At 39.7% G+C, this 25,550-nt stretch overlaps 2 protein-coding genes and 1 pseudogene across 6 annotated transcripts in view; 2 read left to right on the top strand and 1 right to left on the bottom strand.

Moving 5' to 3' along the window:
* C5H4orf36 (chromosome 5 C4orf36 homolog) overlaps nt 1-12,302 on the top strand; it is a 26,638-nt gene extending 14,336 nt beyond the window's left edge. For all 3 annotated transcript variants that reach the window (XM_022561654.3, XM_022561655.2, XM_089912260.1), the window contains one exon: nt 1-12,302. This exon is cut by the window's left edge and continues 7,578 nt beyond it. The gene's annotated coding sequence lies outside the window, so the exon portion shown is untranslated.
* LOC149749194 (ubiquitin-conjugating enzyme E2 D3 pseudogene) lies at nt 8,576-25,299 on the bottom strand (annotated as a pseudogene).
* The window catches only part of SLC10A6 (solute carrier family 10 member 6), a 32,919-nt gene continuing 31,509 nt past the window's right edge, over nt 24,141-25,550 (top strand). The window contains exons 1-2 of one of the 3 annotated variants that reach the window (XM_022561668.2): nt 24,141-24,842; nt 25,034-25,550. In XM_022561668.2, the coding sequence (XP_022417376.1) occupies nt 25,138-25,550 (413 nt within the window). In that variant the 5' untranslated portion in view covers nt 24,141-24,842; nt 25,034-25,137. The remainder of the gene's footprint in view (nt 24,843-25,033) is intronic. The other 2 variants (XM_089912257.1, XM_089912258.1) reach the window with 2 other exon arrangements.

Raw genomic sequence — 25,550 nt, 5'->3', positions numbered from 1 at the left:
CTTTGGGCATAATCTATTGACTTCCCAATGTTGAAGATAGCGTTTTGTTTCTTTTCTTTCCTCCATCCTCACCACACATACATAACATTTCCATCTCCCTCTAAATAGAGATTATAATTTTGCTTAGATCTATCTATCTATATAGATATATATACAAAGATATATATATAGATCAAAGCAAAATTATTATATATATATATATATATATATATGGCCGTGGCATGCAGCATGCGGGATCTTAGTACCCCAACCAGGGATAAAACCTGTGCCCCTGCATTGGGGGCACGGAGTCTTAAACACTGGACCGCCAGGGAAGTCCCCTAGCTCAATATTAAGTGTTGACATTATTATGTGTAAACTCTTCACAGCTGAACCATGTAGTAAACTATGATTATTTTTCCATTCCTGCCACTTATATATGTGTATGTGTGCAGTATTTAGTAATCGAATTAGTAATTGCTTAGTTTTCAATGTATTTATTGCTAAATCAACCCCAAGCTCTTTGCCAGTTGTCAGTGTTCTCAAAACATTTCTATATATTCTATCATTTCATCTTCCTAGGAAGTCCTCTGAGAAGGACTTGCTCTAACCTGAACTGTTTATTTCTTCACTCAGAACTAGCTGTCCTGTGATTTCTACATTACCATCTTGGGAATCCACTTCATACTCTGTAGTGTAGGTACTTCTGTTTCTCGTTATGTCTAATCACCCTCTTTCTTGCTTTATTCCTTTATCATAGTAGAGCATATCCTCCAATAGTTACCTGAGAAAGGGTATATGTGAGGAAAATTTTTTGAGGTCTTATTGTCCAAAGTCTTTATTTTACTCTCAGACTTCATTGATAGATTGGCTGGGTATGGAATTCTAGGTTGAACATATGTTCCTCTAACATTTTGAAGGCCTTGTTTATTCTTTTTAGTTTTTTGTATTGTTAGTGAACATTCCTAAAGCCATTTTTACTCTGGATCCTTTCCTTGAGACCTGCTTTTTTTTTTTTCCCCCTCTCTGGAAACTATGGCATACTCTGAGAGTAAAATAAATGTGGTAGCTGAAATGAGAACCTTATAAATGTTAGAAGATAAAACAGAGTTTCTCTCAGAAATTCATGTACCTCAGTTCTGGGAAATTACTTTAAATTATTTCATGGATCTTTCCATCTTTTCATTTTCTATATACTTTTTAGATTACTGTTATTCATATACTATACCTTCTGTACTGGCCTTCTAATTTTTAAATCTTTTTTCTCCTGTTTTTTATCCCTTTGTGTTTTGCTCCAATTTCTGAGAGAAACTCTGGTTTATCTTCTAACCATTATAAGGTTCTCATTTCTGCTATCATATTTTTTTCCCTCTGAAGGCTTGCCTCTCTCCTTTTAAAAAAGTAACCTGGGGCCTTCCCTGGTGGCGCAGTGGTTGAGAGTCCACCTGCCGATGCAGGGGACATGGGTTCGTGCCCCGGTCCAGGAAGATCCCACATGCCACGGAGCGGCTGGGCCCGTGAGCCATGGCCACTGAGCCTGCACGTCTGGAGCCTGTGCTCCGCAGCGGGAGAGGCCACAACAGTGAGAGGCCCACGTACCGCAAAAAAAAAAAATAAAAAAGTAACCTGTTTTATTCATAATGGCTTATCTTCTCTTATCTCTCTGAGAACACAAAATAGATTTTTTCTCCCAGCATTCTACACATTTCCTCAACACTGTTTTTGTTTGTTTACTTTTATTTCTATCTTTTTATGTTAAAGGCTCTCACAGTAATCCAGGCGTGATGAACAGCATAACTTAAGGAAATAATGGTGGGATAGATAATACAGGTCTGGCTCAGGAGTCATGGAAGAAGTAGAAACCATAGGATAATGTCATTGATTGGATGTGTCTGAGTGAAAGAATATGAGAATTTAGGATGACTTCCAGATTGTGAGCTTGGGAAAGGAAGAATTGTCTTGGGTGTGTAGGAGATACATTTAGCCTTAGATATGTTGGTGTCTGAAGTTCTTGGGAGACATTTGAGTGGAGATTGCCAGTAGTAGTGGGCTTTACAGGTGTGCTGCTCAGGAAGGAGATTGTGTAGAGATGAAAGGCGAAACCATAGATATCTTTAAGCTCATCCACGGGGCGTACGTAGAACAAAAGAGGAGAGGTAGTGAACATTCTGAAACTTTGGTTGGCAGTGCAGAAGAGGCAGAACTTTAGGGGAAAAAATGGACTAGATACCTAAATCCTAAGTGAATTGCATACTACATTTTATTTTTAATGAAAAATATTCTGGCATAGAAATTTAATAGTAAATAATTGAAATTTTTGGAGAGAATCTTTATTTTTTTTCAGTTGATGAAGGTTCCTCAATGAAATTTCTTCAGTGAAAACATTTAATCAGGGTCAGAGGAGGAAGACAGAAGGCAGGAGAGGAAAGAGAAAAAAAATTTAATAAGAACTTAGATGCAAAAATTATTTTAGGTGCTCTATTCATACCCTGTAGTCCTCACAACAGCCCTGCAAGGAAGAAAGGGCAAGAACAGAGCAGAGCAGAGTTCTACCATCAGGGGAAGAAAGTCTAGGGACAGAACTGGGTCAGGGTTTTGATGAAGCAGAACTTATGCCGACAGTTGACAGGGCAGCAAATATGGAGGAGGAAACAAAGGCTTCTCCTTTTTCTCACAGTCTCTAAGTATCTTAGTCTCTAAGTACGTCTTGTTTTCACTCAGTTTCTCTAACGTCTTTTCATCAGAGTCTTAAGAACAATTATCTTCTTTTCTGTTCCAGTAAATGGCACCATTTCCATTCCTTTGTGTAGTTCAGAAGCCTAGGAATCATCTGTGACTCCTCTGTGTTCCTCATCTCCTCTTCCCTCCCAGTCCAATGCATATGCAACTCTTGTTGGCTCTACCTTCAGAATATGTTCCAAATGTACTACTTCTTTCTCCACCTCTATCACCCTTGTCTGAAACTCCATTGTCTCTTGTTTGGAATATGGAGAAAGCTGCTTAACTGACCTCGTTGCTTCCATTCTTGCCTTCCTACTGTAGTCTATACTCAGCTGCCACAGCAATCTTTAAAAAATGGCAACCGTATCGGGCTTCCCTGGTGGTGCAGTGGTTGAGAGTCCGCCTGCCAATGCAGGGGACACGGGTTCGTGCCCTGGTCCGGGAAGGTCCCACATGCCGTGGAGCGGCTGGGCCCGTGAGCCCTGACTGCTGAGCCTGCGCGTCCGGAGCCTGTACTCCGCAACGGGAGAGGCCACAACAGTGAGAGGCCCAAGTACCGAAAAAAAAAGGCAACCGTGTCATTGCCAAAAAGATCATGTCCCTCCCCGAGTAACATCCTTTCCCATGGCCCATGAGGCTCTATATTATCTGACACTTGCCTTCCTCTTTGACCTCATTTCTCCCACTCATCATCCAGCCCTACTGGGTGCAAGCACATTAACCTACTTCTTGTTCTCTGACATATCAGACTTGTTTCTGCCTTGGAACCTTTGACCTTACTGTTTACTTTTCCCCAAATTCTCTTCCCTCAGATTTTCATAGTGATGTCTCCTAGTTATTTAGGACTTAGCTCAAATGACATCACCTGAGGGAGGCCTCCTGTGACCACCCTAGATAAATTGGCCTTTCCTTTTACTCATTTACAGTGATAGCGTTCTGCTTTAATTCCTTTATAGCACTCAGTATCTGCAATTATTTATTTGCTTACTTATTTATTTGCCTATATTATTTCTCTGTGGTGGCTCTAGTGTCTATAATCGTATCTACCCATAGTAGCCACTCTATCAATATTTGTTGAGTGAATGAATGTATTACCTTAAAAATTGTTGAGAAGATACCATTTCTTTTCTTTTTTTGCCACGCCCCGAATGTGGGATCCTAGTTCCCTGACCAGGGATAGAACCCATGCCCCCTGCATTTGAAGCGTGTACTCTTAACCACTGGACTCAGGGAAGTCCCAAGGTACCACTTTTTAAAATCAGTGTTTCTAATGCTTTAAACAAAATTTTTTTAATTAAAAATTTAAATCGAAGTATAACATACATGAAGTGCACAAATCTTAAGTGATAGATTTTTTTAAAATAAATTTATTTATTTATTATTTATTTATTATTTTTGGCTGTGTTGGGTCTTCATTGCTGTGTGTGGGCTTTCTCTAGTTGCAGTGAGCTGATGGTACTCTGTTGCAGTACGCGGGTTTCTCATTGCGGTGGCTTCTCTTGTTGTGGAGCACAGACTCTAGGTGCGTGGGCTTCAGTAGTTGTGGCACACGGGCTCAGTAGTTGTGGTGCATGGGCTTAGTTGCTCCACGGCATGTGGGATCTTCCCGGACCAGGGCTGGAACCCGTGTTCCCTGCGTTGGCAGGCATATTCTTAAACACTGTGCCACCAGGGAAGCCCTACATTTTTACATATGTGTACCACCATACCACCATGTAACCACCATCCAGATCAAGATATTTGAATCTTGAACATTTGAATCAAGAACATTCCCAGCACCTAGCAGTCTCCCTCACGCCCCCTCCCAGTTAATACTTTTTTCCTTCTGAAACTTTAATTCTTTTGTTTTGTGAAAGACTTCAGTGCTGTTGTGTTTTCTAATGTGGTTTTGATATTTTGTGGCGGCTTGAAGTAGGATCTGTTTCGTGACTGGGAATCAAATCCAGGCCTCGGTGGTGAGAGTGCTGAATCCTAGCCACTAGACGAACAGGGACTCGTATAGTTTAACCTGTTTTTGAACTTTATATAAGTGGAGTCATACAGCATGTACTCTTTAGTGTCTCTTTAATTTTGCTCAACAATCGTGTCTGTGAGATGGTTCCACATTGTTGCATGAAGCTGCAATTTGTTCATTTTCACTACTGTGTAGTATTCCATTGTACATCTAGTACAATTTCTTTTTTTTTTTTTTTTTCAATTTCTTTTTTTTAATTGAAGTATAGTTGACTTACAATGTTGTGTTAGTTTCAGGTGTACAGCAAAGTGACTCAGTTATATATACATATATATTTTTTTCAGATTATTTTCCATTATAGGTTATTACAAGATATTGAATATGTTCCCTCTGCTATACCATAGGTCTTCGTTGTTTATCTGCTTTATATACAGTAGTGTGTATCTGTTAATCCCAAACCCTAATTTATCCCTCCCCTCCTTTCCCCTTTGGTAACCATAAATTTGTTTTCTATGTCTGTGAGTCTGTTTCTGCTTTGTAAATAAGGTCATTTGTAATATTATTTAGATTCCACATATATGTGATATCATATAATATTTGTCTTTGACTTACTTCACTTAATATCATAATCCCTAGGTCCATCCATGTTGCTGCAAATGGCAGTATTTCATTCTTTTTTATGGCTGAGTAATATTCAATGTATATATATACCACATGTTCTTTGTCCATTCATCTGTTGATGGACACTTAGGTTGCTTTCATTTCTTGGCTATTGTAAATAGTGCTGCTATGAACATTGAGGTGCATGTATCTTTTCAAATTAGTGTTTTCATCTTTTCTGGATATATGGCCAGGAGTGGGATTGCTGGATCATATGGTAACTCTATTTCTAGTTTTTAAAGGGACCTCCATACTGTTTTCCATAGTGGCTGTACCAATTTACGTTCCTACCAACAGTGTAGGAGTGTTCCCTCTTCTCCACACCCTCTCCAGCATTTGTTATTTGTTGACTTTTTAATGATGGCCTTTGTGACTACAATGATGGTGATACCTCACTGTAGTTTTGATTTGCATTTCTTTAATAATTAATGATGTTGAGCATCTTTTCATGTGCCTGTTGGCCATCTGTATGTCTTCTTTGGAGAAATGTCTGTTTCGGTCTTCTGCCCATTTTTTTGATTGGGTTGTTTGGGTTTTTTTTGTTTTGTTTTTGACATTCAGCTGTATGAGCTGTTTGTATATTTTGGAAGTTAATCCATTGTTGGTCACACTGTTGCAAATTTTTTCTCCCAATCCATAGGTTGTCTTTTTGTTTTGTTTATGGTTTCCTTTGCTGTGCAAAAGCTTATAAGTTTGATTAGGTCCCATTTGTTTATTTTTCTTTTATTTCTTTTGCTTTGGGAGACTGATCTAAGAAAATATTGGTACGATTTATGTCAGAGAATGTTTTGCCTATGTTCTCTTCTAGGAGTTTTATAGAGTCATGTCTTATATTTAAGTCTTTAAGCCATTTCAATTTTATTTTTGGGTATGGTGTGAGGGAGTGTTCTTTCATTGATTTCATGTGGCTATCCAGCTTTCCAAACACCACTTGCTGAAGAGACTGTCTTTTTTCCATTTTATATTCTTGCCTCCTTTGTCAAAGATTAGTGAACCATAGGTGTGTGGGTTTATTTCTGGGCTCTCTATTCTGTTCCATTGATCTATATGTTTGTCATTGTGCCAATACCATGCTTTTTTGATTACTTTAGCTTTGTAGTATTGTCTGAAGTCTGGGAGGGTTATGCCTTCAGTGTTTTTTCTTTTTCCTCAGGATTGCTTTGGCAATTCCAGGTCTTTTGTTGTTCCATATAAATTTTACGATTATTTGTTCTAGTTGTGAAAAATGTCATGGGTAATTTGATAGGGATCGCATTAAATCTGTATCTTGCTCTGGATAGTATGGCCATTTTAACAATGTTAATTCTTCCAATCCAAGAGCATGGGATATCTTTCTATTTCTTTGAATCATCTTTAGTTTCACTTATCAGTGTTTTATAATTCTCAGCATATAATTCTTTCAACTCCTTGGTTACATTTATTCTTAGGGTTTTTTTTTTTGATGTGATTTTTAAATAGGATTTTTAAAACTTCCTCTTTCTGATATTTCATTGTTAGTGTAAAGAAATGCAACAGATTTTTTGTATATTAATTTTGTATCCTGCTACCTTTCTGAATTCATTTATCAGTTCTAATAATTTTTGTGTGGAGTCATTAGGGTTTTCTAAATAGAGTATCATGTCATCTGCATATAATGACAGTTCTACCTCTTCTCTTCCAACTCAGATACCTTTTATTTCTTTTTCTTATCTGATAACTGTGACTAGGACTTCCAATGTTATGTTGAATAGAAGTGGTGAGAGTGGGCATCCTTGTCTTGTTCCAGAATTTAGTGGGAAGGCTTTCAGCTTTTCACCATTGAGTATTATGTTGGCTGTGGGTTTGTCATAAATGATTTTTATTTTGTTGAGATATGTTCCTGCTGTACCCACTTTTGTGAGAGTTTTTATTATGAATGGATTTTGAATTTTTTCAAAAGTTTTTTCTACATCTATTGAGATGATCATGTAGTTTTTGTCTTTTCTTTTGTTGATGTGGTGTATCACATTGATTGATTTGCATATTTTGAACCATCCTTGTGACCCTGGAATGAATCCAACTTGATCATGGCATATGATTCTTTTTATGTGTGGTTGGATTCTGTTTGCGAATTTTTTTTATTTTTTATTTTTTAACATCTTTATTGGAGTATAATTCTTTACAATGGTGTGTTAGTTTCTGCTTTATAACAAAGTGAATCAGCTATACATATACATATATCCCCATTCTCTTCCCTTTTGCGTCTCCCTCCCTCCCACCCTCCCTATGCTGCCCCTCTAGGTGGTCACAAGGCACTGAGCTGATCTCCCTGTGCTATGCGGCTGCTTCCCACTAGCTATCGGTTTTACGTTTGGTAGTGTATATATGTACATACCACTCTCTCACTTTGTCCCAGCTTACCTTTCCCCCTCCCCATGTCCTCATGTTTACTAATATTTTGTTGAGGATTTTTGCATTGATATTCGTCAAAGATATTGGCGTGTACTTTTCTTTTTTGGTAGTGTCTCTGTCTGATTTTAGTATTAGGGTGATGATAGCTTCATAAAATGACTTTGGGAGTGCTCCCTCCTCTTCAATCTTTTGGAAGAGTTTGAGAAGGATAGGTGTAAGTTCTTCTCTGTATGTTTGGTAGAATTTGCCTGTGAAGCCATCTGGTCCTGGGCTTTTGTTTGTAGGGAGTTTTTAAATTACAGATTCTATATCACTTCTAGTGATTGGTGTGTTCAGTTTATCTATTTCTTCTTGATTCAATTTTGGTGGGCTGTATGTTTCTAGAAACCTGTCCATTTCTTCTTGGTTGTCCATTTTGTTGGCATATAACTGTTCATAGTATTTTCTTATATTTTTTATATTTCTGTGGTATTGATTGTTATTTCTCACCTTTTATTTCTTATTTTATTTGTTTGGGTCCTCTCTCTTTTCTTCTTGGTGAGCCTGGCCAGAAGTTTTTTGATTTAAAAAAAACACATTTTTTTTTTTACTGAAGTATAGCTGATTGAAAATGTGCCACTTTTGAAGAGTGATTAGGGGATTTGATTCCTGCTGTTTCTTCCCTATATATGCTTTGACACACATTTTTCCCCCAGTTTTATTGGGGTGTCTTTGGCTATACCATAAACTGCACATATTTAAAGTACAATTTGATGAGCTTTGACACCTGTAGGATCATCATAACAATTAAGATAATGAACATATCCATCCCCTCAAGAGTTTTCTTGTACCCTTCTTAATTCATCCTTTCTCATTGTTCTTCTCCCATCCCCCGCCTCCCCCAGGGAACCACTGATCTAGCTGCTTCCTGGTACTATAGATTGATTTGTAATTTTGAAAATTTTATATAAATGCAAAAATACAATATATACTTTTTTTTTAGTCTGGCTTCTTTTGCTCAGCATAATTATTTTAAGAGTTATCCGTGTTGTTGCGTATATGTTCCTTTTTATTGCTGAGTGGTATTCTATTGTATGAATGTACCACTTTGTTTATCCATGAACTCATTGATAAACATGTGCGTTGTTTCCAGTTGAGTGCTTACAAATGAAGCTGCTCTGAGCATTGTATGGACATATGTTTTAATTTCTCTTGGGTGGATACTTCAAGGAGAGGAATGGCTAGGTTGTATAGTAGGTGTATGTTTAACTGGCCTATTTTCAAATCCTTATTTTAGTTTTGAAGGAATCGGGGGCTAGATGAAGGATATGTAACTTCCCCAAGGTGACACAGCTTTTCAAGGAGTGGAACTGAGATGCGATTTTAGATCTGTGTGAATTCAAAGTACAACCTTTTCCAGAAACCTGTGCTGTTAAGCCATCTGCTTGGTCCAGTTTGGCCTGGCTGCCTGTATGACCTATTGAGAAAGCTCATATCAGAGAATATGGCTGGTATGGGGCAAGTAGGAATTTGGAATGAGACAGATTTCCTCATTTCATTACTGGCAGCCCTGGGCCACAGCAGGCCTTCTGGGCAGCAGGGTGATTTCCAATAAGTGTACTGTGTGCCGAGTTAAGAACATATGGTTTCTCTAGGATGTTAGCTTCCAAGGGGAAGAAAGAGTGAAGAAATTGGGCCACATGTGCCCACTTTCTCCCTCCAAACTTATCAGTTAGCTCCTCTTCCCTTGGGGTGGAGTGAATAAGGGGGCAGAAGGAAACACCCAGAATAGAAAAGTGTTCCTTGTCAGCAACTTTATGTGTGATAACATACAAGACAGATAAGATCTTCTTGAGACAGAGTAGGAAAAAAGATGGTCTGAGTCAAGGTGAAATTTAGGAGGTAAGATTGAAGCACATTTCTTTGCCTTCCCTCATTTGGCTCACTCTAGACCCCGTGACTTTTGTTCTGTGTATTTGGACAGTTCCCAGGTGGTCTTCTGTATGAAGAACATATTGATACCATTCTTAAATCCTTTGTGACTTTTAGGAGCGCCACTTCCAGGCGATCTGGCAAGACCCGCATCATTTTAGATCTCATATGACTCTGGTAGATAATAAATCCTGAGAGAGCCTCACATTCCATCAGAAAGTGGTGGGAACCAACATTCACTGAATGTATTCTATGAGCCAGGGACTGCAAGGTGCTAGTGCTTCTGAACAGTTTTCATGTCATGGCACATGTAGAAAATTATAATATTTTATCCTGGAGTAAAAGATGAATGAGGTTGCTCAAGGCCAGAGGTGACTGGCCCAGGGGCTCTAGGCAACCCAAAGGCTGAGGGATCACCTCCTTGCCATGTGCATCATTTAGTCACAGTGCAGCATTGCACCCAATGGTTGGGAAGCCCTACACTACACATCCAGGATCCCTTATCCCATTAATCCTCTTATTTATAGACAAGGAAATTGAGGCCCAGGGGTTAAACACCTTGTCCTAGGTTGCACAAGCAGAAGCTTTTTCATAACCTAAAACATAAATTTTTTTGCACCACATGATGCTTTCTTCTAAAGGATCTGTGAATATTTCGGTCCAGTCCTGCATATCACTCACTGGATAATTTCTGATTGGCAGTTCATTCAACTGTTGTTCATTTCAATAAATATTTATTTGATTCTGATAATCTGTCAGCAGTGCTTGGTGCTAGAATTTAAAGATGAGCAAGACCCAGTCTTGTCCATTTTTAAAGTGATAAATCTTTAGCTTGTTTCCCGTTTTCATTATTATAGATAATGCTTCAGTGAACATACTTAAACATGTCTCTTTATGCACATTGTGTGGGAATTTCAATCCAGACTCTATGCCTAGAAATGGAATTTCTGCATCATAGGATACATATATTAGTTCTACAACATAATGCCAAATTGCTCTCCAAGTGACTGTACCAATATATGCTTCTTCTAGTGGTTTATGAATATATTGGACATTTGCCTTTTTGTTTGTTCATTTTTGGACTGCCCAGAATCTAACCTCATTTCTGTGGTTTTGTGAGCTGAAAAGCCAGGTTCTTGCTCTACCTGATCCCAAGAGCCTGGGCATAAGCATGTGGCCAAAATATGCCAACTGGATGCTTCCTCCTGGGATATTGAATCTGGAGTGAGAGAGACACAGAAGCCAGGCTGGTTTGGCATTGATTTCAGTGACAGTGTCATGCATCCAGTGTCCAGAGGCAGAGGTGGAAGTAACATCAACAGTGGTGTCAGGTGCATCTTAACAGACCCTTCCCATGACAAGATTTTAGCTGTGATTCTGGGTTTCCTGAAGTCCTTGGACCTACCTGTTTTCTGAATCTTATTTTCTAGCCTTCTTATTCATACAGTTCATACCGTGAGCTCTCCAATGGCCTTCCAACAAATTCTAATTCTCCTACTAGAATTGAGTGTAGTGTACTGTTTTCATACTGTTAATCACAGTACTTGGAGGGTTATGAAATCAATTTAGTGGGTATGACCAACATTTAAAAAATGAAATAGTATAGAATCGAATAGAAACATTAGTGTTCATTGACTGTGGTAAGGGTAGGGATTGTTTCATGAAACATACACACATGTAACGTGTACAGATATACACATATGTGTACTAAGTTGCTAAGTAAAGTGCTTTTCTTATTTTAGGTTATCATTCAGAGATTTGAAAAGTAGTGATATAGTGTTTAAGATCATGGGCTCTGGAATTATCTGCTTGTGTTCCAGTCCCACTTGCCAGCCATATGGCATTGGGCAAGTTACCTTAGCTCTGTACCTTGCTTTCCTCATTTGTAACATGGTAATATGTAGAGACTGCTAGTTTTCTACCAAAATTATTTCCCCTTCTTTCAAAGCTAGGGTATTTTTTAAGTCAGTTCAAGCTGCTATAACAGAATACCAAAGACTGGGTGGCTTAGACAATGAACGTTTATTTCTCACATTTCTGGAGGCTGGAAGTCCAAGGTCAGGGTGCCAGCATTGTCAGATTCTTAGTGAGTGCCCATTTCCTGGTTTACAGATGGTCACCTTTTGCTCTGTCCTCACATGACAGAGAAAGAGATCATCTCTCCTGTTTCTCATAAGGGCACTAATCTCATTCATGAGGGCTCCACCATCATGACCTAAATACCTCCCAAAGGCCCTACCTCCAAATAATATCACAGTAAGGATTAGGGATTCAACATGAATTTTGGGGAACACAAACATTCAATCCACAGTTGTGTTGTAGCTGAGAACATGACAGTGCAGCAAGGCCATATTTGCTGGTTGACTTATAATTAAGTGTGGGGATGCAGCTAAGTTCTTGCCAATGGAACGTATGACAGTAATGTGTACCAGTTTCACATCTGAACCTTGAAAGGCATTGTGTATACTTCCTCCATTACCTTTTCCTTTTCTTGGTGGGTGGAACCCTGATGTGATGGTCATCCAGCTTTGGCCATGTAGACAATGATAATGTGGACCAAATAGACAACAAAATGGAAGGGGCTTGGGTCCTTAAATGACTGTAGAATTCCACTAACATGTGCTACTTACATCAAGACCATTGAATATGAGAGAAATGTCCTTGTTCTCTAAGCCATTGCATTTTGGGATCTCTTTGTTATATAAACCTTATCTTTACCCTAACTAGTACACGATATCATGGAGCTGCTGAGGATTATTTGAGCAATTCCTCATGTATAATAAATACTAAATCAGGTATACCTGTTATTAATTTTTTTTTTTTCTGGTACGCGGGCCTCTCACTGTTGTGGCCCCTCCCGTTGTGGAGCACAGGCTCCAGACGCGCAGGCTCAGCGGCCATGGCTCACGGGCCCAGCCGCTCCGCGGCATGTGGGATCTTCCTGGACCAGGGCACGAACCTGTGTTCCCTGGATCAGCAGGCGGACTCTCAATGACTGCGCCACCAGGGAAGCCCAATGTTATTAATTTTTTGAAATCAAGGACCCTGATTAGTAAAATGAGGGGTGAGTTTAGCTCAGTGGTTCTCTATGAGGGGTGATTTTTTTCCCTCCTCCCTCTCCCCCTCAGGGGACATTTGGCAATGCCTAGAAATATTTTTGGTTATCTTAACTGTAGGGTATCATAAAGGCATCTAGTGGGTAGAGCCCAGCGATACTGCTAAATATTCTACAATACACAGGACAGCCCCCCATAACATAGAGCCCCAAACGTCAGTAGTTCCAAGGCTGAAACCCTGATTTAGCTGATTGGTTTAAGCTACTCGGGGTACATTGCTGAAACAGAAGTTTGGGTCAAACTGCATGGCTGTGAATCATGAGGTGGGGTATTTCCCCAAAAGAAATGCCATGCTATTTTACTATGGCAGGAGGAGAATGAATGCTGGGCAGAATGAATAGATGTCTCCAGTACCTTTTTGACTACTCACATTCATTCACACCTTCTTTCCGTATATAAACCCACTCACTTATTCCTCAAAATCATATCCAGCTACTGCATCAGCTGCAAGTCCAGGATTTCAGGGTGATACACAGTCCTTGTCTTTAGTCTGGATCTTGCAACCAATAGCTAAATAATATGCCATTAACTCTAACACAATTATTATACCATGATGGAGAGAGAACAAGATAACTACATACAAGACCATCTTGTAGATAGATGGTCTTAGGTCACAAAGCTACCATTCCTTCCTTGGTATTTGGGGACAGACAGCAGAGGAGTTGCTGAATCTATTCAGACTTCATTGAGCCACCAATCCAATATTATGGAGCCCAAGGTGAAATCCAATTACAATTTTCTTTTGCTTCATTTGGGAGTTAAAGGGGTAGGAAACAAGACGATAAAGGCATTGACAGGGAGACTTAGAGATGTTTTCGTTGTCCCTCAGAACAGATACAACCTATGAAAAGAACCTAGTGACCTTGGCTTACTTTATTTATAATTATGGGCATAATCTATTACTCTTAATTGATCCCTAGAGAAGGAAAAAGTTGCCAATGTACCAGGCATCTCAGTCTATTTTGGAATTTTCTACTAATAGGCTCCTACCCTCCATTCATGTGCTCCTTTTAGTTTCAATCCCTCTCCTTCTCTTTAAAGCATCTACCTCCACTCTAAAGACTTGTTTTTCACTTTGAGACTTTCACAGTATTGGAATGTAGGTGTAACCTCCTTCATGCACTGCAAGTGTAGGTGCCATTTTTCCTACATTGAATCAACTCTGTCAAAATAACTTCTTCCAAATGCCAAAAACAAACTCCCTCTCTCATTGTTTTAGAGATTGCTCACCATATGGATATTTCCTGTTGAAACTTAGTTTCTTGCTCTCACCACGTATGTAGAGCAGCTAAGAAAAGAATAACCTGAACCTAACAAACGACCAAACATTTCCTGGGCTTCATTACCTGTACCACCTCCTTTCCCAGGAGCTCTGTTGCATCAGACCTTGGGTGTTCCCACAAGAGTAATTGTCAGAACTTGATCACTGCAGTTTAACAGTATCAAAATTACTTTACATACATAGTGGAAGTAGCTGACTTCATTTCCTTCAAGAGAAGAGGAGAACTGTTTCATATGGTGGTCTCCTTTCATTATGGAATTGCATGGCTTTAGCATTTGAAAGAAATCACTAAATTTTACTAACAAAAGTCTTTGAAAAGCAAATCAGAAAATTGGAAGCAGGAGCAAAGAAGAATTTATTTATTTTTGATACTGACAGTTATTTTTTTGGGTTATATGTAACAGATGTTATTAATAATAATAACTAATAATAACACAATAGCTGATATTTGTTGAGCACTTAAATGTCCCAGGCATAGCAGCTAGAAATGGTCAGATCAAAAACCTAGAAATTTGTACCAGATGCTTGAGATTGATCCCTGATTTTCCTATGAAATACCTGAGCTCAGCAGCACTCTTTATTTTGATTAATTTTGGCTATTGTACTAGGTACGTGACCTCCTGGCCTAGGAATTGAGAGTAGAGAAAAAATAGCCATAGCTTTGGGGTTTAACCTCTGTTGAAAGTATATAAAGAAGGGATAAATGGCCTCTTTCATCATGACTGTAAAATGTCTGATTTGCCTGGTTCCACCCATGTTTGGGGGTTGATTGTTGAGGTCAAGGATCTATTTTGCTTATGTATTTTTTTAGAGAGGACACTATAAAGTAGCTTATAACCCACAGTGAGTGCTGGGAAATATTCTTTGTATTTAAGATCATGAATGTTTGAATCAGGTAATTATTTCAAAATAAAAGAGTTATTCAGACATGTAAATCAGGATATTACCTTTTTAGCATGGATATTATTCTTTCATAATGTCAGTTAACACATGTTTACTGTGCACCTGTATTCAGCACCTGATAAAGCACATGAGTTAAGGGTTTAGGAAGGTGAATAATAGCGACCAGGATGTGATATTTAGTTTGAGTAGCAAGAATAATATTTTATACAAGGGAAACTTATGAACTTTTATTAATTTTTCATATACAGTATGAGCCCTGGAGTTGATTTCCATCATCTTGCCTTGTCATTTACTAGCTTAGCCCATGACAGGTTGTTTAACCTCTATAAGCCTCTCAACATTCGCAGGTAAATGAGGGTAATAATGGTGCCTGCATGACAGGGTTGTTGGATGGATTAAATATGTGTAGGGGAGAAAAAAATCTTTTTCTCTCTCCGTCTTGGGTTCTCCAGCTGGGACCTTGTAAGTTAGACTACAGACAGATTAATAAGAGAAAAACAAGTTTATTAACATATGCGTCACACATATACATGGGAGCACTCAGAAATGAGTGACTCAAAGAGATGGTTAGAACTTCACCTTAAAAGAACAATACATTTTTAAAAATAATTAATTAATTAATTTTTGGCTGCATTGGGTCTTCATTGCTGCGTGTGGGCTTTCTCTAGTTGCAGTGGGGGGGGCTACTCTTTGTTGTGGTGCGTGGGCTTCTCATCGCGGTGGCTTCTCTTGTTGCAGAGCACAGGCTCTAGGCGCATGGGCTTCAGTAGTTGTGGCTCGCAAGGTCTAGAGCGCAGTCTCAGTAGTTGTGGCACACGGGCTTAGTTGCTCCGTGGCATGTGGGATCTTCCCGGACCAGGGCTCGAACCCGTGTCCCCTGCATTTGGCAGGCGGATTCTTAACCACTGTGCCACCAGGGAAGTCCAGAACAACACATTTTTAAAGACATGACAAGACAAAGGAAAAGGACTTTGAGTTTCTAGGGGTGAGAAGGCAAATATATGGGGAAACCAGTGGTAGCAAAGTTTTGTTAGGTAGGTTCCTCTGGGCTGATAAGGGTCTAGAGTTGTCTCCAGTGATTAACTGCTGTCCTTCCTGGTAGAGAGGGGAGAGGAGACACTTTTACATATTTATGTCCTGCTTTTAGGCAAATAGGGGGAGGGTAAGGAACTCTTCTTGTATCTGCTTCTTTTAATTGCCTTCGTTCAAAATAATCCTTATGCCAAAGTGGCATATTTTGGGGTGGCAGATTCTGTTACCCTTCATATATAAGGGAACTATCACAAGGCCTGGCATTTTTAGGAAGAACTCAGTAAATGGTAGTTGTTGTTACTGTTATTATCACAGAAAATCAGAATCAGACGTTTGCTTTCATGGCTGACAAACCCCATGATCACACTTGTTACAATTTGTGGATGTTCTTCTTATAATTCTAGGATTTAGACAGGCTATGAGAGTTTATGGCTATAATCTTAACTACGTCTGATCTGATGAGCTGAGGCCAGAAAAGGTCATGGGAAAAGGACTGTAAGTACTATTATAAATAGCAAGGTACCAGTGCAGGGTAAACAGGTCTTTCCAATTGGTTGTGTTGATGAGCTTGCTTCATTTTCCCTTCTGGCTATTTTATCCTGAAGGTGGAGCAGATGCTGTTTCAGTATAGCCCCTTTGGGAGTCCATTACCACCCTTCTCTAGATCCTACTCAGCCCATCTCTAGTCCTTCCCATGCCCATGCATTCCATTTTTGCAGGTATCTCTTACCTGGAAACTTTGGTATTTGTTAGCCTTTCTTATAGAAACCTACGAACAAAGACAATGGTTGAATCATCTCAACAGTCTGGCTCCTCCTGGAGTCATCAGGTTGTTAACAACTTTTAGGGAGCTGCTTGAAATAACCACAACTTACTCTATCTTTACTCCTTTTTTTTTCAGTTCCCCTTTTCTTGATTACAAAAATAGTAATTGATAGCCATTTCAAAGATAGTACGAAACATATAAAGAAGAAAAAAAAATCATCCATAGTCGTACATACAGAAGTAGTCACTATGAGGACTTTGGAGCCTTTCGATTTGGTCTCTTTCTGGGCTATTTTAACATGGCTGGGAGCAGTCTGTCTATGCCATTTGATCTTGATTTCTCTTGCTTACACACTTCTAACATAAGCATTTCTCACTGTTAAAATGTTTACATTTTAAAGAACTCCCATATCTCATGGTACCATAATTTACTTAGAATTAGACTCACTTTGGGCATTTAAGTTGTTCCCAGTTTTCTGCTTTTATAAATAATAATGCTGTTATAAATAATAATGTGTTTATAAATAACAGTGCTATTATAAACAGGAACATTTATAGTAATAATAAAATTTTTGCAAGTATTGCAGCTTATTTATTATGACAGCTTCTTAGACATATAGTGACAAGGTTATCAGTACATATTGCCAGATTTTTTCCAGAAAGGTTGTGTGAATTTTCACTCCTACCTGCAGCATATGAGAATGTCTCTTTCACTCGACTCTTATTTACTAACAAGTAATATTCACCTTAAAATTGTTTCGTTCTTATTTATAGGAAACACGTTATCTTAATGTATCTAAAAAATTATTAGTGATGTTGATTACGAGCCTTGTTAACTGTTTTGTGAATTTTCTGTTCAAGTATTGGGTTTTTTCTGTGAGGTGATAGTATTTTTTTTTATCAGTTTGTGCAACTTTAATGAAGAAAAATAAATCAATTACCAGCAGAGCTATTAGTTGATCACTTATCCATTGACAACTTGCATCATTTATTCAGGGCTATATTAAACAGTATATTATTGGAAAATAGATTAACTAATAGCTTCAAGCCACCTAACAATTTAAATGAAAATTACAAGATGTTTGAGTCCCCATTTTGGAATATGAAGGGTGTTTGACTTCCAATTTCCATTCTCTGTAGAACAAGAACAGGCCATTCCTTTATTGACATGCATAAAATACATCACATTTTCTGTTTTGCTGATCCTATCAATTCAATACCAATCCTCTAGCCACATCAGTTATGAGCATAAAGTACATCATGTAACCTCAAATCTCTAACAGTGGAAGACTTAAACAAGAATGGATGCTGCTAGAATAATGCTGCTTCCTTTGATGTGACAACTGAGCATCCATCTCCCTCCTCCTCAAATGCTTCTTCAGTATGTTAGAGCTGTGAGTAATGGTTTTAGTCTTATAACCAAATTAGAGTGAAGACTTTGGCCATGTGATATACATGCTCCATTTTTAAAAAATTTTTGAATCTTGGGCACTGTTCTCTTGTAACTACTTTACAGTTTCTAAAAGCAGTTATTGTCCAAAGCTGGAAGAGCTTAAGTCTTCTCAGATGAACATGTGAATGAATGGAGGGAGGTAAACAAAAAATAAAATTTAAAAAGACAAGGTCTGATAGGGGAGCAGCTGGATAAGAAAATCAAAAAAGGAACAGTAATTTAAAGTTTGTTCCAGCTGTAATGTGGGCTATTCTGACCTTAAGGCAGCATCACATGGCATACTTCTGAGTCCATTCCTGAGATATTCTGTTGTACTTATCTCTGTCTGTCTTATAGATCCATGCAATCTCTGGTATTAGGGGGTCATCTGGGTTTGGATCACACAGCAGTGAACAAATGGATAAAAGAACTTGAAAAATAGTTAAAGCAGGTGACAACTGTGATCTTAGAATGTCAAAACAAATGTAGCCATTCCTGTTGATATTTTGATGATAAATTCTTATGGTAAATGCAACCTGGTTTGAAGGGATAGTCTGTAGGAAGATGAATTGTCAAAAAGAATACACCACCTTGATATGGGTTGTCATTAAGTCCCATAATTGTGACTTGTCAATGAAACATCATCCCCAACTGGACCTGCAGAACATTGTGCTGGGGCGTCATGGGCCAAATCACTAAGTTCCTTATTAATTCGTTTCAGCGCCATAGTCTGTGCTTTTCTTCTGGCTCCTCACTATCTTGGTGTCTGCTCAAAGGTCCGGCCTAAACTCTTGATTTTCTGGGCTGCTCGGAAGGGTTGTCTCTTTATCTCACACTGGTTCTGCCAGACATAGACGTAGAGGGGCTGGGGCGTCCCTCACGCTGTGGCCTCAGTCTCTTCCCCGCCCACCTGACAACTGCTGTATCCCTGACACTATGGTGCTCATCATGCACATGACAAGAGGTGATAGTATTTTTCAATACTATCAAAAGGTTTGTTTTTGTATTTTGGTTGCACCCGGCCCCTTGTGGGATCTTAGTTCCCCAACCAGGGATTGAACCCGGGCCTTGGGCAGAGTCTTAACCACTGGACCACGAGGGACTTCCCAAGGTTTGATTTTTTTCAAAATATAGAATTAGGGGCTTCCGTGGTGGCGCAGTGGTTGAGAGTCCGCCAGCCGATGCAGGGGACACAGGTTCGTGCCCTGGTCCGGGAAGATCCCACATGCCGCGGAGCGGCTGGGCCTGTGAGCCATGGCCGCTGAGCCTGCGCGTCCGGAGCCTGCACTCCACAACGGCAGAGGCCACAGCAGCGAGAGGCACGCGTACCGCAAAAAAAAAAAAAAAAAAAAATAGCTTTTTATCTTGTGTCATGTAACCGTCTATTTCCTTACCACCAATTTATTTTAATTTTGGATTAAGTAAATAATTTTCTTTTAATTTTCTTTTGTTTTGGATCTATCTCTCATGAGTTTCCCTAAACTCTTTTGGAACCTATAGGATTTTTTTTTTTTGGCCACACTGCACCATGGCTTGTGGGATTGCAGTTCCCTGACCAGGGATTGAACCCCGGCCTGGAATCCTAACCACTAGGCCACCAGGGAACTCCCTATAGGGTTTTTATTTTATTTTATTTATTTTCATTTCATTTCATTTTTTTGGCTGCACTGCACGCAGCATGTGAGATCTTAATTCCCCAACCAGGGATGGAACCCATGCCCCCTGCAGTGGAAGCATGGAGTCTTAACTGGACCACCAGGGAAGTCCCCCAAATTGATTTTATTAAAATATAGTCAATTTACAATGTTGTGTTGGTCTCTGATGTACAGAAAATGACTCAGTTTTATATATATATATAATACATATATTCTTTTTCATATTCTTTTCCATTATGGTTTAATTACAGGATATTGAATATAGTTGCCTGTACTATATAGTAAGACTAATCCCAACTCCCAATCCATCCCTCCCCCATTCCCCCTCCCCCTTGGCAACAACAAGTCTGTTCTCCATGTCTGTGTGTCTGTTTCATAGATAAGTTCATTTGTGTCATATTTTAGATTTCACATATAAGTGATATCATATGGTATTTGTCTTACTCTTTCTGACTGACTTTAATTAGTAGGATAATCTCTAGGGCCATCCATGTTGCTGCATTATTTTATTGTTTTTTTATGGCTGAGTAATATTCCATTGTATATATGTACCACATCTTCTTTATCCATTCATTTGTCAATGGACATTTAGGTTGTTTCCATGTCTTGGCTATTGTAAATAGTACTATTATGAACACAGCGGTGCCTGTATCTTTTCAAATTATGGTTTTGTCCAGATATATGCCCAGGAGTGGGATTGCTGGATCATATGGTAACTCTGTTTTTAGTTTTTTTTAAAAATTAATCTTTATTGGAGTATAGTTGCTTTACAATGTTGTGTTAGTTTCTTGCTGTGCAGCAAAGTGAATCAGTCATACATATACATATATCCACTCTTTTTAAATTTATTTTTAATTTATTTTATAATTATTGTTTTTTAATGTGGCTGCCATTTCCTCAATTCTGGGAAAGGATCTTTTTTTTTAAAAAAATTATTTATTTTTGGCTGCGCTGGGTCTTTGTTGCTGCACGTGGGCTTTCTCTAGTTGTGGTGAGCGGGGGCTACTCTTCATTGTGGTGCGCAGGCTTCTCCTTGTGGTGGCTTCTCTTGTTGCGGAGCATGGGCTCTAGGCGCACAGGCTTCAGTAGTGGTGCTGCATGGGCTTCGGTAGTTGTGGCTCGTGGGCTCTAGAGCACAGGCTCGGTAGTTGTGGCACACGGGCTTAGTTGCTCCGCAGCATGTGGGATCTTCCCAGACCAGGGCTCGAACCTGTGTCCCCTGCATTGGCAGGAGGATTCTTAACCACTGCACCACCAGGGAAAGCCCCCACTCTTTTTATATTTCCTTCCCATTTAGGTCACCACAGAGCACTGAGTAGAGTTCCCTGTGCTGTACTACAGGTTCTCATTAGTTATCTAGTTTATACATAGCAGTGTATATATGTCAGTCCCAGTCTCCCAATTCATCCCACCCCCTTACCCCCTTGGTAACCATTCATTTGTTCTCTACATCTGTGACTCTACTTCTGCTTTGCAAATAATTTCATCTTTACCATTTTTCTAGATTCCACATGTAAGCAATATTATATGATATTTGTTTTTCTCTTTCTGACTTATCTCACTCTGTATGACAATCTCTCGGTCCATCCACGTCTCTGCAAATGGCACTATTTCATTCCTTTTTAAGGCTGAGTAATATTCCATTGTGTATATGTACCACATCTTCTTTATCCATTCCTCTGTTGATGGACATTTAGGTTGCTTCCATGTCCTGGCTATTGTAAATAGTGCTGCAATAAACATCGGGGTGCATGCATCTTCTTTTTTTAAAAAAAATTTATTTATTTATCTATTTATTTATTTTTGGCTGAGTTTGGTCTTTTGTTGCTGTGCGCAGGCTTTTTCTAGTTGTGGCAAGTGGGGGCTACCCTTAGTTGCGGTGCACAGGCTTCTCATTGCGGTGGCTTCTCTTGTTGTGGAGCACGGGCTCTAGGCGCGTGGGCTTCAGTAGTTGTGGCATGTGGGCTCAGTAGTTGTGGCTCGCAGGCTCTAGAGCGCAGACTCAGTAGTTGTGGCGCATGGACTCAGTTGCTCCGTAGCATGTGGGATCCTCCCAGAGCAGGGTTGAACCCTTGTCCCCTGCACTGGTAGGCAGACTCCCAGCCACTGTGCTACCAGGGAAGCCCACATGCATCCTTTTGAATTATGGTTTTCTCTGGATATATGCCCAGGAATGGGATTGCTGCGTCATATGGTAGCTCTATTTTTAATTTTTTAAGGAACCTCTGTACTGTTCTCCATAGTGGCTGTACCAATTTACTTTCCCATCACTGTATAGGAGGTGGATTTTTTATGTTCTTCAAGCTTCTAGAAGTTTCCTGTTGTGCTAATTCTCAGAGTTTGGCAAACAATTCCTTAGCCATATTTAATCACCTTTCTTTTTGGCACTTTCCCTTCTGCCTTTACATTCTCAACCTGAAGAAACCAGGCTTTTCCTGAAGAATATCTTTAACCTCTAATTCTATCTGCGGAGAATAGAAATACATGAAGCATTTCCTGTGGTTTGTAGAATTGGATCTCAAAATTAAGGTGCATATATGTTGAACATATTCAGGTGCATTTTAAGCTTGTGAACATATGAGAAAAATTTAGAGATTAGGGATTAACTGGTTTCTTTCTCCATCTTAATGCAAATAGTGGTGTTTTATCCCTGAGCTATGTCTAAGTGTTGCCAGTCTTTTCAGCATGATCATGCTGCCAACTACTTTCATTGTTTCCACTTTGCTGTGCTCCAGGGAAATGAGGACAAGCTGAGAATTAGACTGGGATTTAATATCCCAGGGTTACAACTTACTTGCTTAATAACCTTAATCACAAAGGCCTCACTAGTCCTTTGTTTCCTTATCTGTGAAGTGGGGAATGATAGTACATACCTCTTAGTTTGGATGTGAAGATTCAGTGGGATCTCATGATCCACCTCGCTAGCACGGGGTATAAGTTTGGCTTTTGAAATTTTCTAATTAATCACTAGAATCTCTACATGTCAATATGTTTGGGATCCCCTATTTAAAATCTCCTTTACAAATTTACTAAGAACTCTAGGTGCTTACTCTTCCGAAGGAGGCTCCTTCTCAACCCCAAATGGAGAGAAATTCAGAAAAGCCCAACCAGTCCACTGGTAGGCCCTGGTCTCAGCTGTTGTTGTTTTGTTGGGACCTGTTGAATAAATTGGTACTACTGAGGCCAGTGGGTCCTCACCCACTGCTGCCATGCCCCTTCTGGTCCAGATCCTTGCACACAACTTGGTGGCGCCCAGGCTTGGCCTCTCAAGGTTACTTCTCTTCTGGTTACATCCACATACTCAGTTGTATGTCCTGTATCACCCTGTGACATCTGTGCCCAGACAACTGGATCCAGAGGAACTTGTCACCCGTCCAGACATCCTTCCTTTCTGGATGTGTAATTAGATTTTATTTTCTACCAGTGGACCTCAGTTGTAATCATCCTAATTCATTTGAGAAATTCTGCTAACACTGAATTTCAAAAGGCAAGTGGCCAAGGACACCTTCCCCTTTGGAGACTCCTTAAGTCCACTTTGCAAATTTAGTCCCCTCCTCCAATCTATTAGAGCTGAGTACCAAGCAAATCACCAAAGTTCCTATCACTGTCATCTATCAGGAATGGCTTACTAAACCTAAATTTGTATAATTAAGAAGGGTCATTCAAGTGATTATTTCAGGAACAAAGAAGGACTGCCAAGGGACTTTTTTTTTTTTTTTAGCCAAGGGACTTTTTGACATTACCCAGACAGAAATAATCTGATACCTTCTTACTAAATAAGGTTAAAAAAAAAAATTCTGCTTCACCAGACACAGCCACATATGTGTAAAGTACCTAGCATGCCTCTGTCACTTAGTAGGTGCTCAAAAAATGTTAGTTCTCTCCTTCCTCCATTTCTCCTCAGCTCGACCACCCCTCAGCATCATTTAGCTGGGAACACGTAGCTTTCCAGAGACCTAACCCACTCCTAAATGTTCATTTCTCTGCTTGGCTCTGTATGAACACAATATAGATGGTTCTGGGTTGCCTCCTGACAGGCTCACCAAGCTTGGTGTAGACATTGGCTTGTTCTCGGGCATAAAACAAGAATTGGTGGCAGCAGGTCCTCATGCTGACCTCTGATGACCTCCAGCAAGGTTCTACCTTCAGAGCTGCTTTTAGGGGGGTTTGCCTCAGGCAGTTTATACTTTCTGCAAATAGTTAGATTTCATTTTACATTTGTATTCAACTTGTTTTTAATACAGCAAACATGCCTGGAGCATTTTGTCATGGAAAATAATTTGCTAAATCCAAAAATAAACAATGCATAGCTAGTGTCCCTCCTTGTCCCAACAAATATACTTCCTGCTTTCTGTGAGAAGGGGTGTGGCATCTGCTGTTTTGGAGCTTCAGTTTCATGGAACTATATTTCCCTTGTCTGGTTTTGCCAACAAAACATGTGTCCATGTGGTTAAGGCACACAGAGGGGCCCTGGGCCACTGCAGTCAGAGGCTGACCTCAGACTCTGTCTTCAGCCTTCCAGACAAGCTCTTTACTACATTTTTTTTGCTGAATTCCCAGACCTCACTACAAGACCTGGGGTGCGGCATCTCAAAAAGAAAGTGACAGCTCCCTTGAATTATTTTGTGTTCAGAAGTGAGTTTCCACATGTTTCATGAGGCAAATATCATTATTTTTACAGGAGTTTAATTATTGGCTTTAGACACAAATTCTAATAGAAATAGAAAGAAGAAAAAGTGAGACTAATTCCAAAGCTCTTTTGAAATTATCCTTAGTCCCTCCTGACATTTCCTTAACTGGCCTTTTGTTTTAATGTCTTCAACAGAAGAGTTCTCCTAATGCTGTGAGGTGTGGCTTTGGCTTAGCTGCCTTTCTTTTTTCCAGAGTTAGCCTTTGTCTCTGCAGAACATTGCCTCCTAGCTTTTGGAAATCCCTACTGAACTTGGAGAAATTATGCCTTGCCATCCAACCTCTCTCCTGGAACACAATGTGATTTCTGACGGCATACCAGTTGCTCCACTTGACAGTGTTTGCTTGTCTCATTTCACTTGAATATTCACTGGTGAGTAAGAACAGAAGTGGAAAGTAATTACCACAGTTTATTATATGTTATTATATTATTATAAATAATATTATTTATTATATTTATAATATATATATTTATAATAATATTGTAAATATTATTTATTATATGTTTCATGCCCATGATAATTACTTTCATAATGCCACTTGTGAATAAATTGATCCGATTAGGATGAATCACCTGACTGGCCAACAGCTATTGGAATGGTCCTCCATGTGTGACTTGGAATTATTACAAAACGTGGCAGGATAGACCTGCCCAGCCATCGCGGCAGATGTTCATTTGTAATGCTGCCTTAAGGAATAAGGAGATGAGAGCAAACTGTTCCAGCAGCTCAGCCTGCCCTGCCAACAGTTCAGAGGAGGAGTTGCCAGTGGGGCTGGAGGTCTATGGGAACCTGGAACTTGTTTTCACAGTGGTGTCAGCCGTGATGATCGGCCTGCTCATGTTCTCCTTGGGATGCTCTGTGGAGATCCGGAGGCTCTGGTCGCACATCAGGAGACCCTGGGGCATTGCTGTGGGACTGCTCTGCCAGTTTGGGCTCATGCCTCTTACTGCCTATCTCCTGGTCATCAGCTTCTCTCTGAAGCCAGTCCAAGCTATGGCTATCCTCATCATGGGGTGCTGCCCAGGGGGAACCATCTCGAACATTTTCACCTACTGGGTTGATGGAGACATGGATCTCAG

The sequence above is a fragment of the Delphinapterus leucas genome, chromosome 5, assembly GCF_059928025.1.
Source record: "Delphinapterus leucas isolate spDelLeu-1000000601 "Yukka" chromosome 5, BTC_Dleu_Yukka2, whole genome shotgun sequence".
Lineage (NCBI taxonomy): Eukaryota > Metazoa > Chordata > Mammalia > Artiodactyla > Monodontidae > Delphinapterus > Delphinapterus leucas.
Note: the sequence above shows the minus strand (reverse complement) of the source record. Positions and strands in the feature narration are given on the sequence as shown.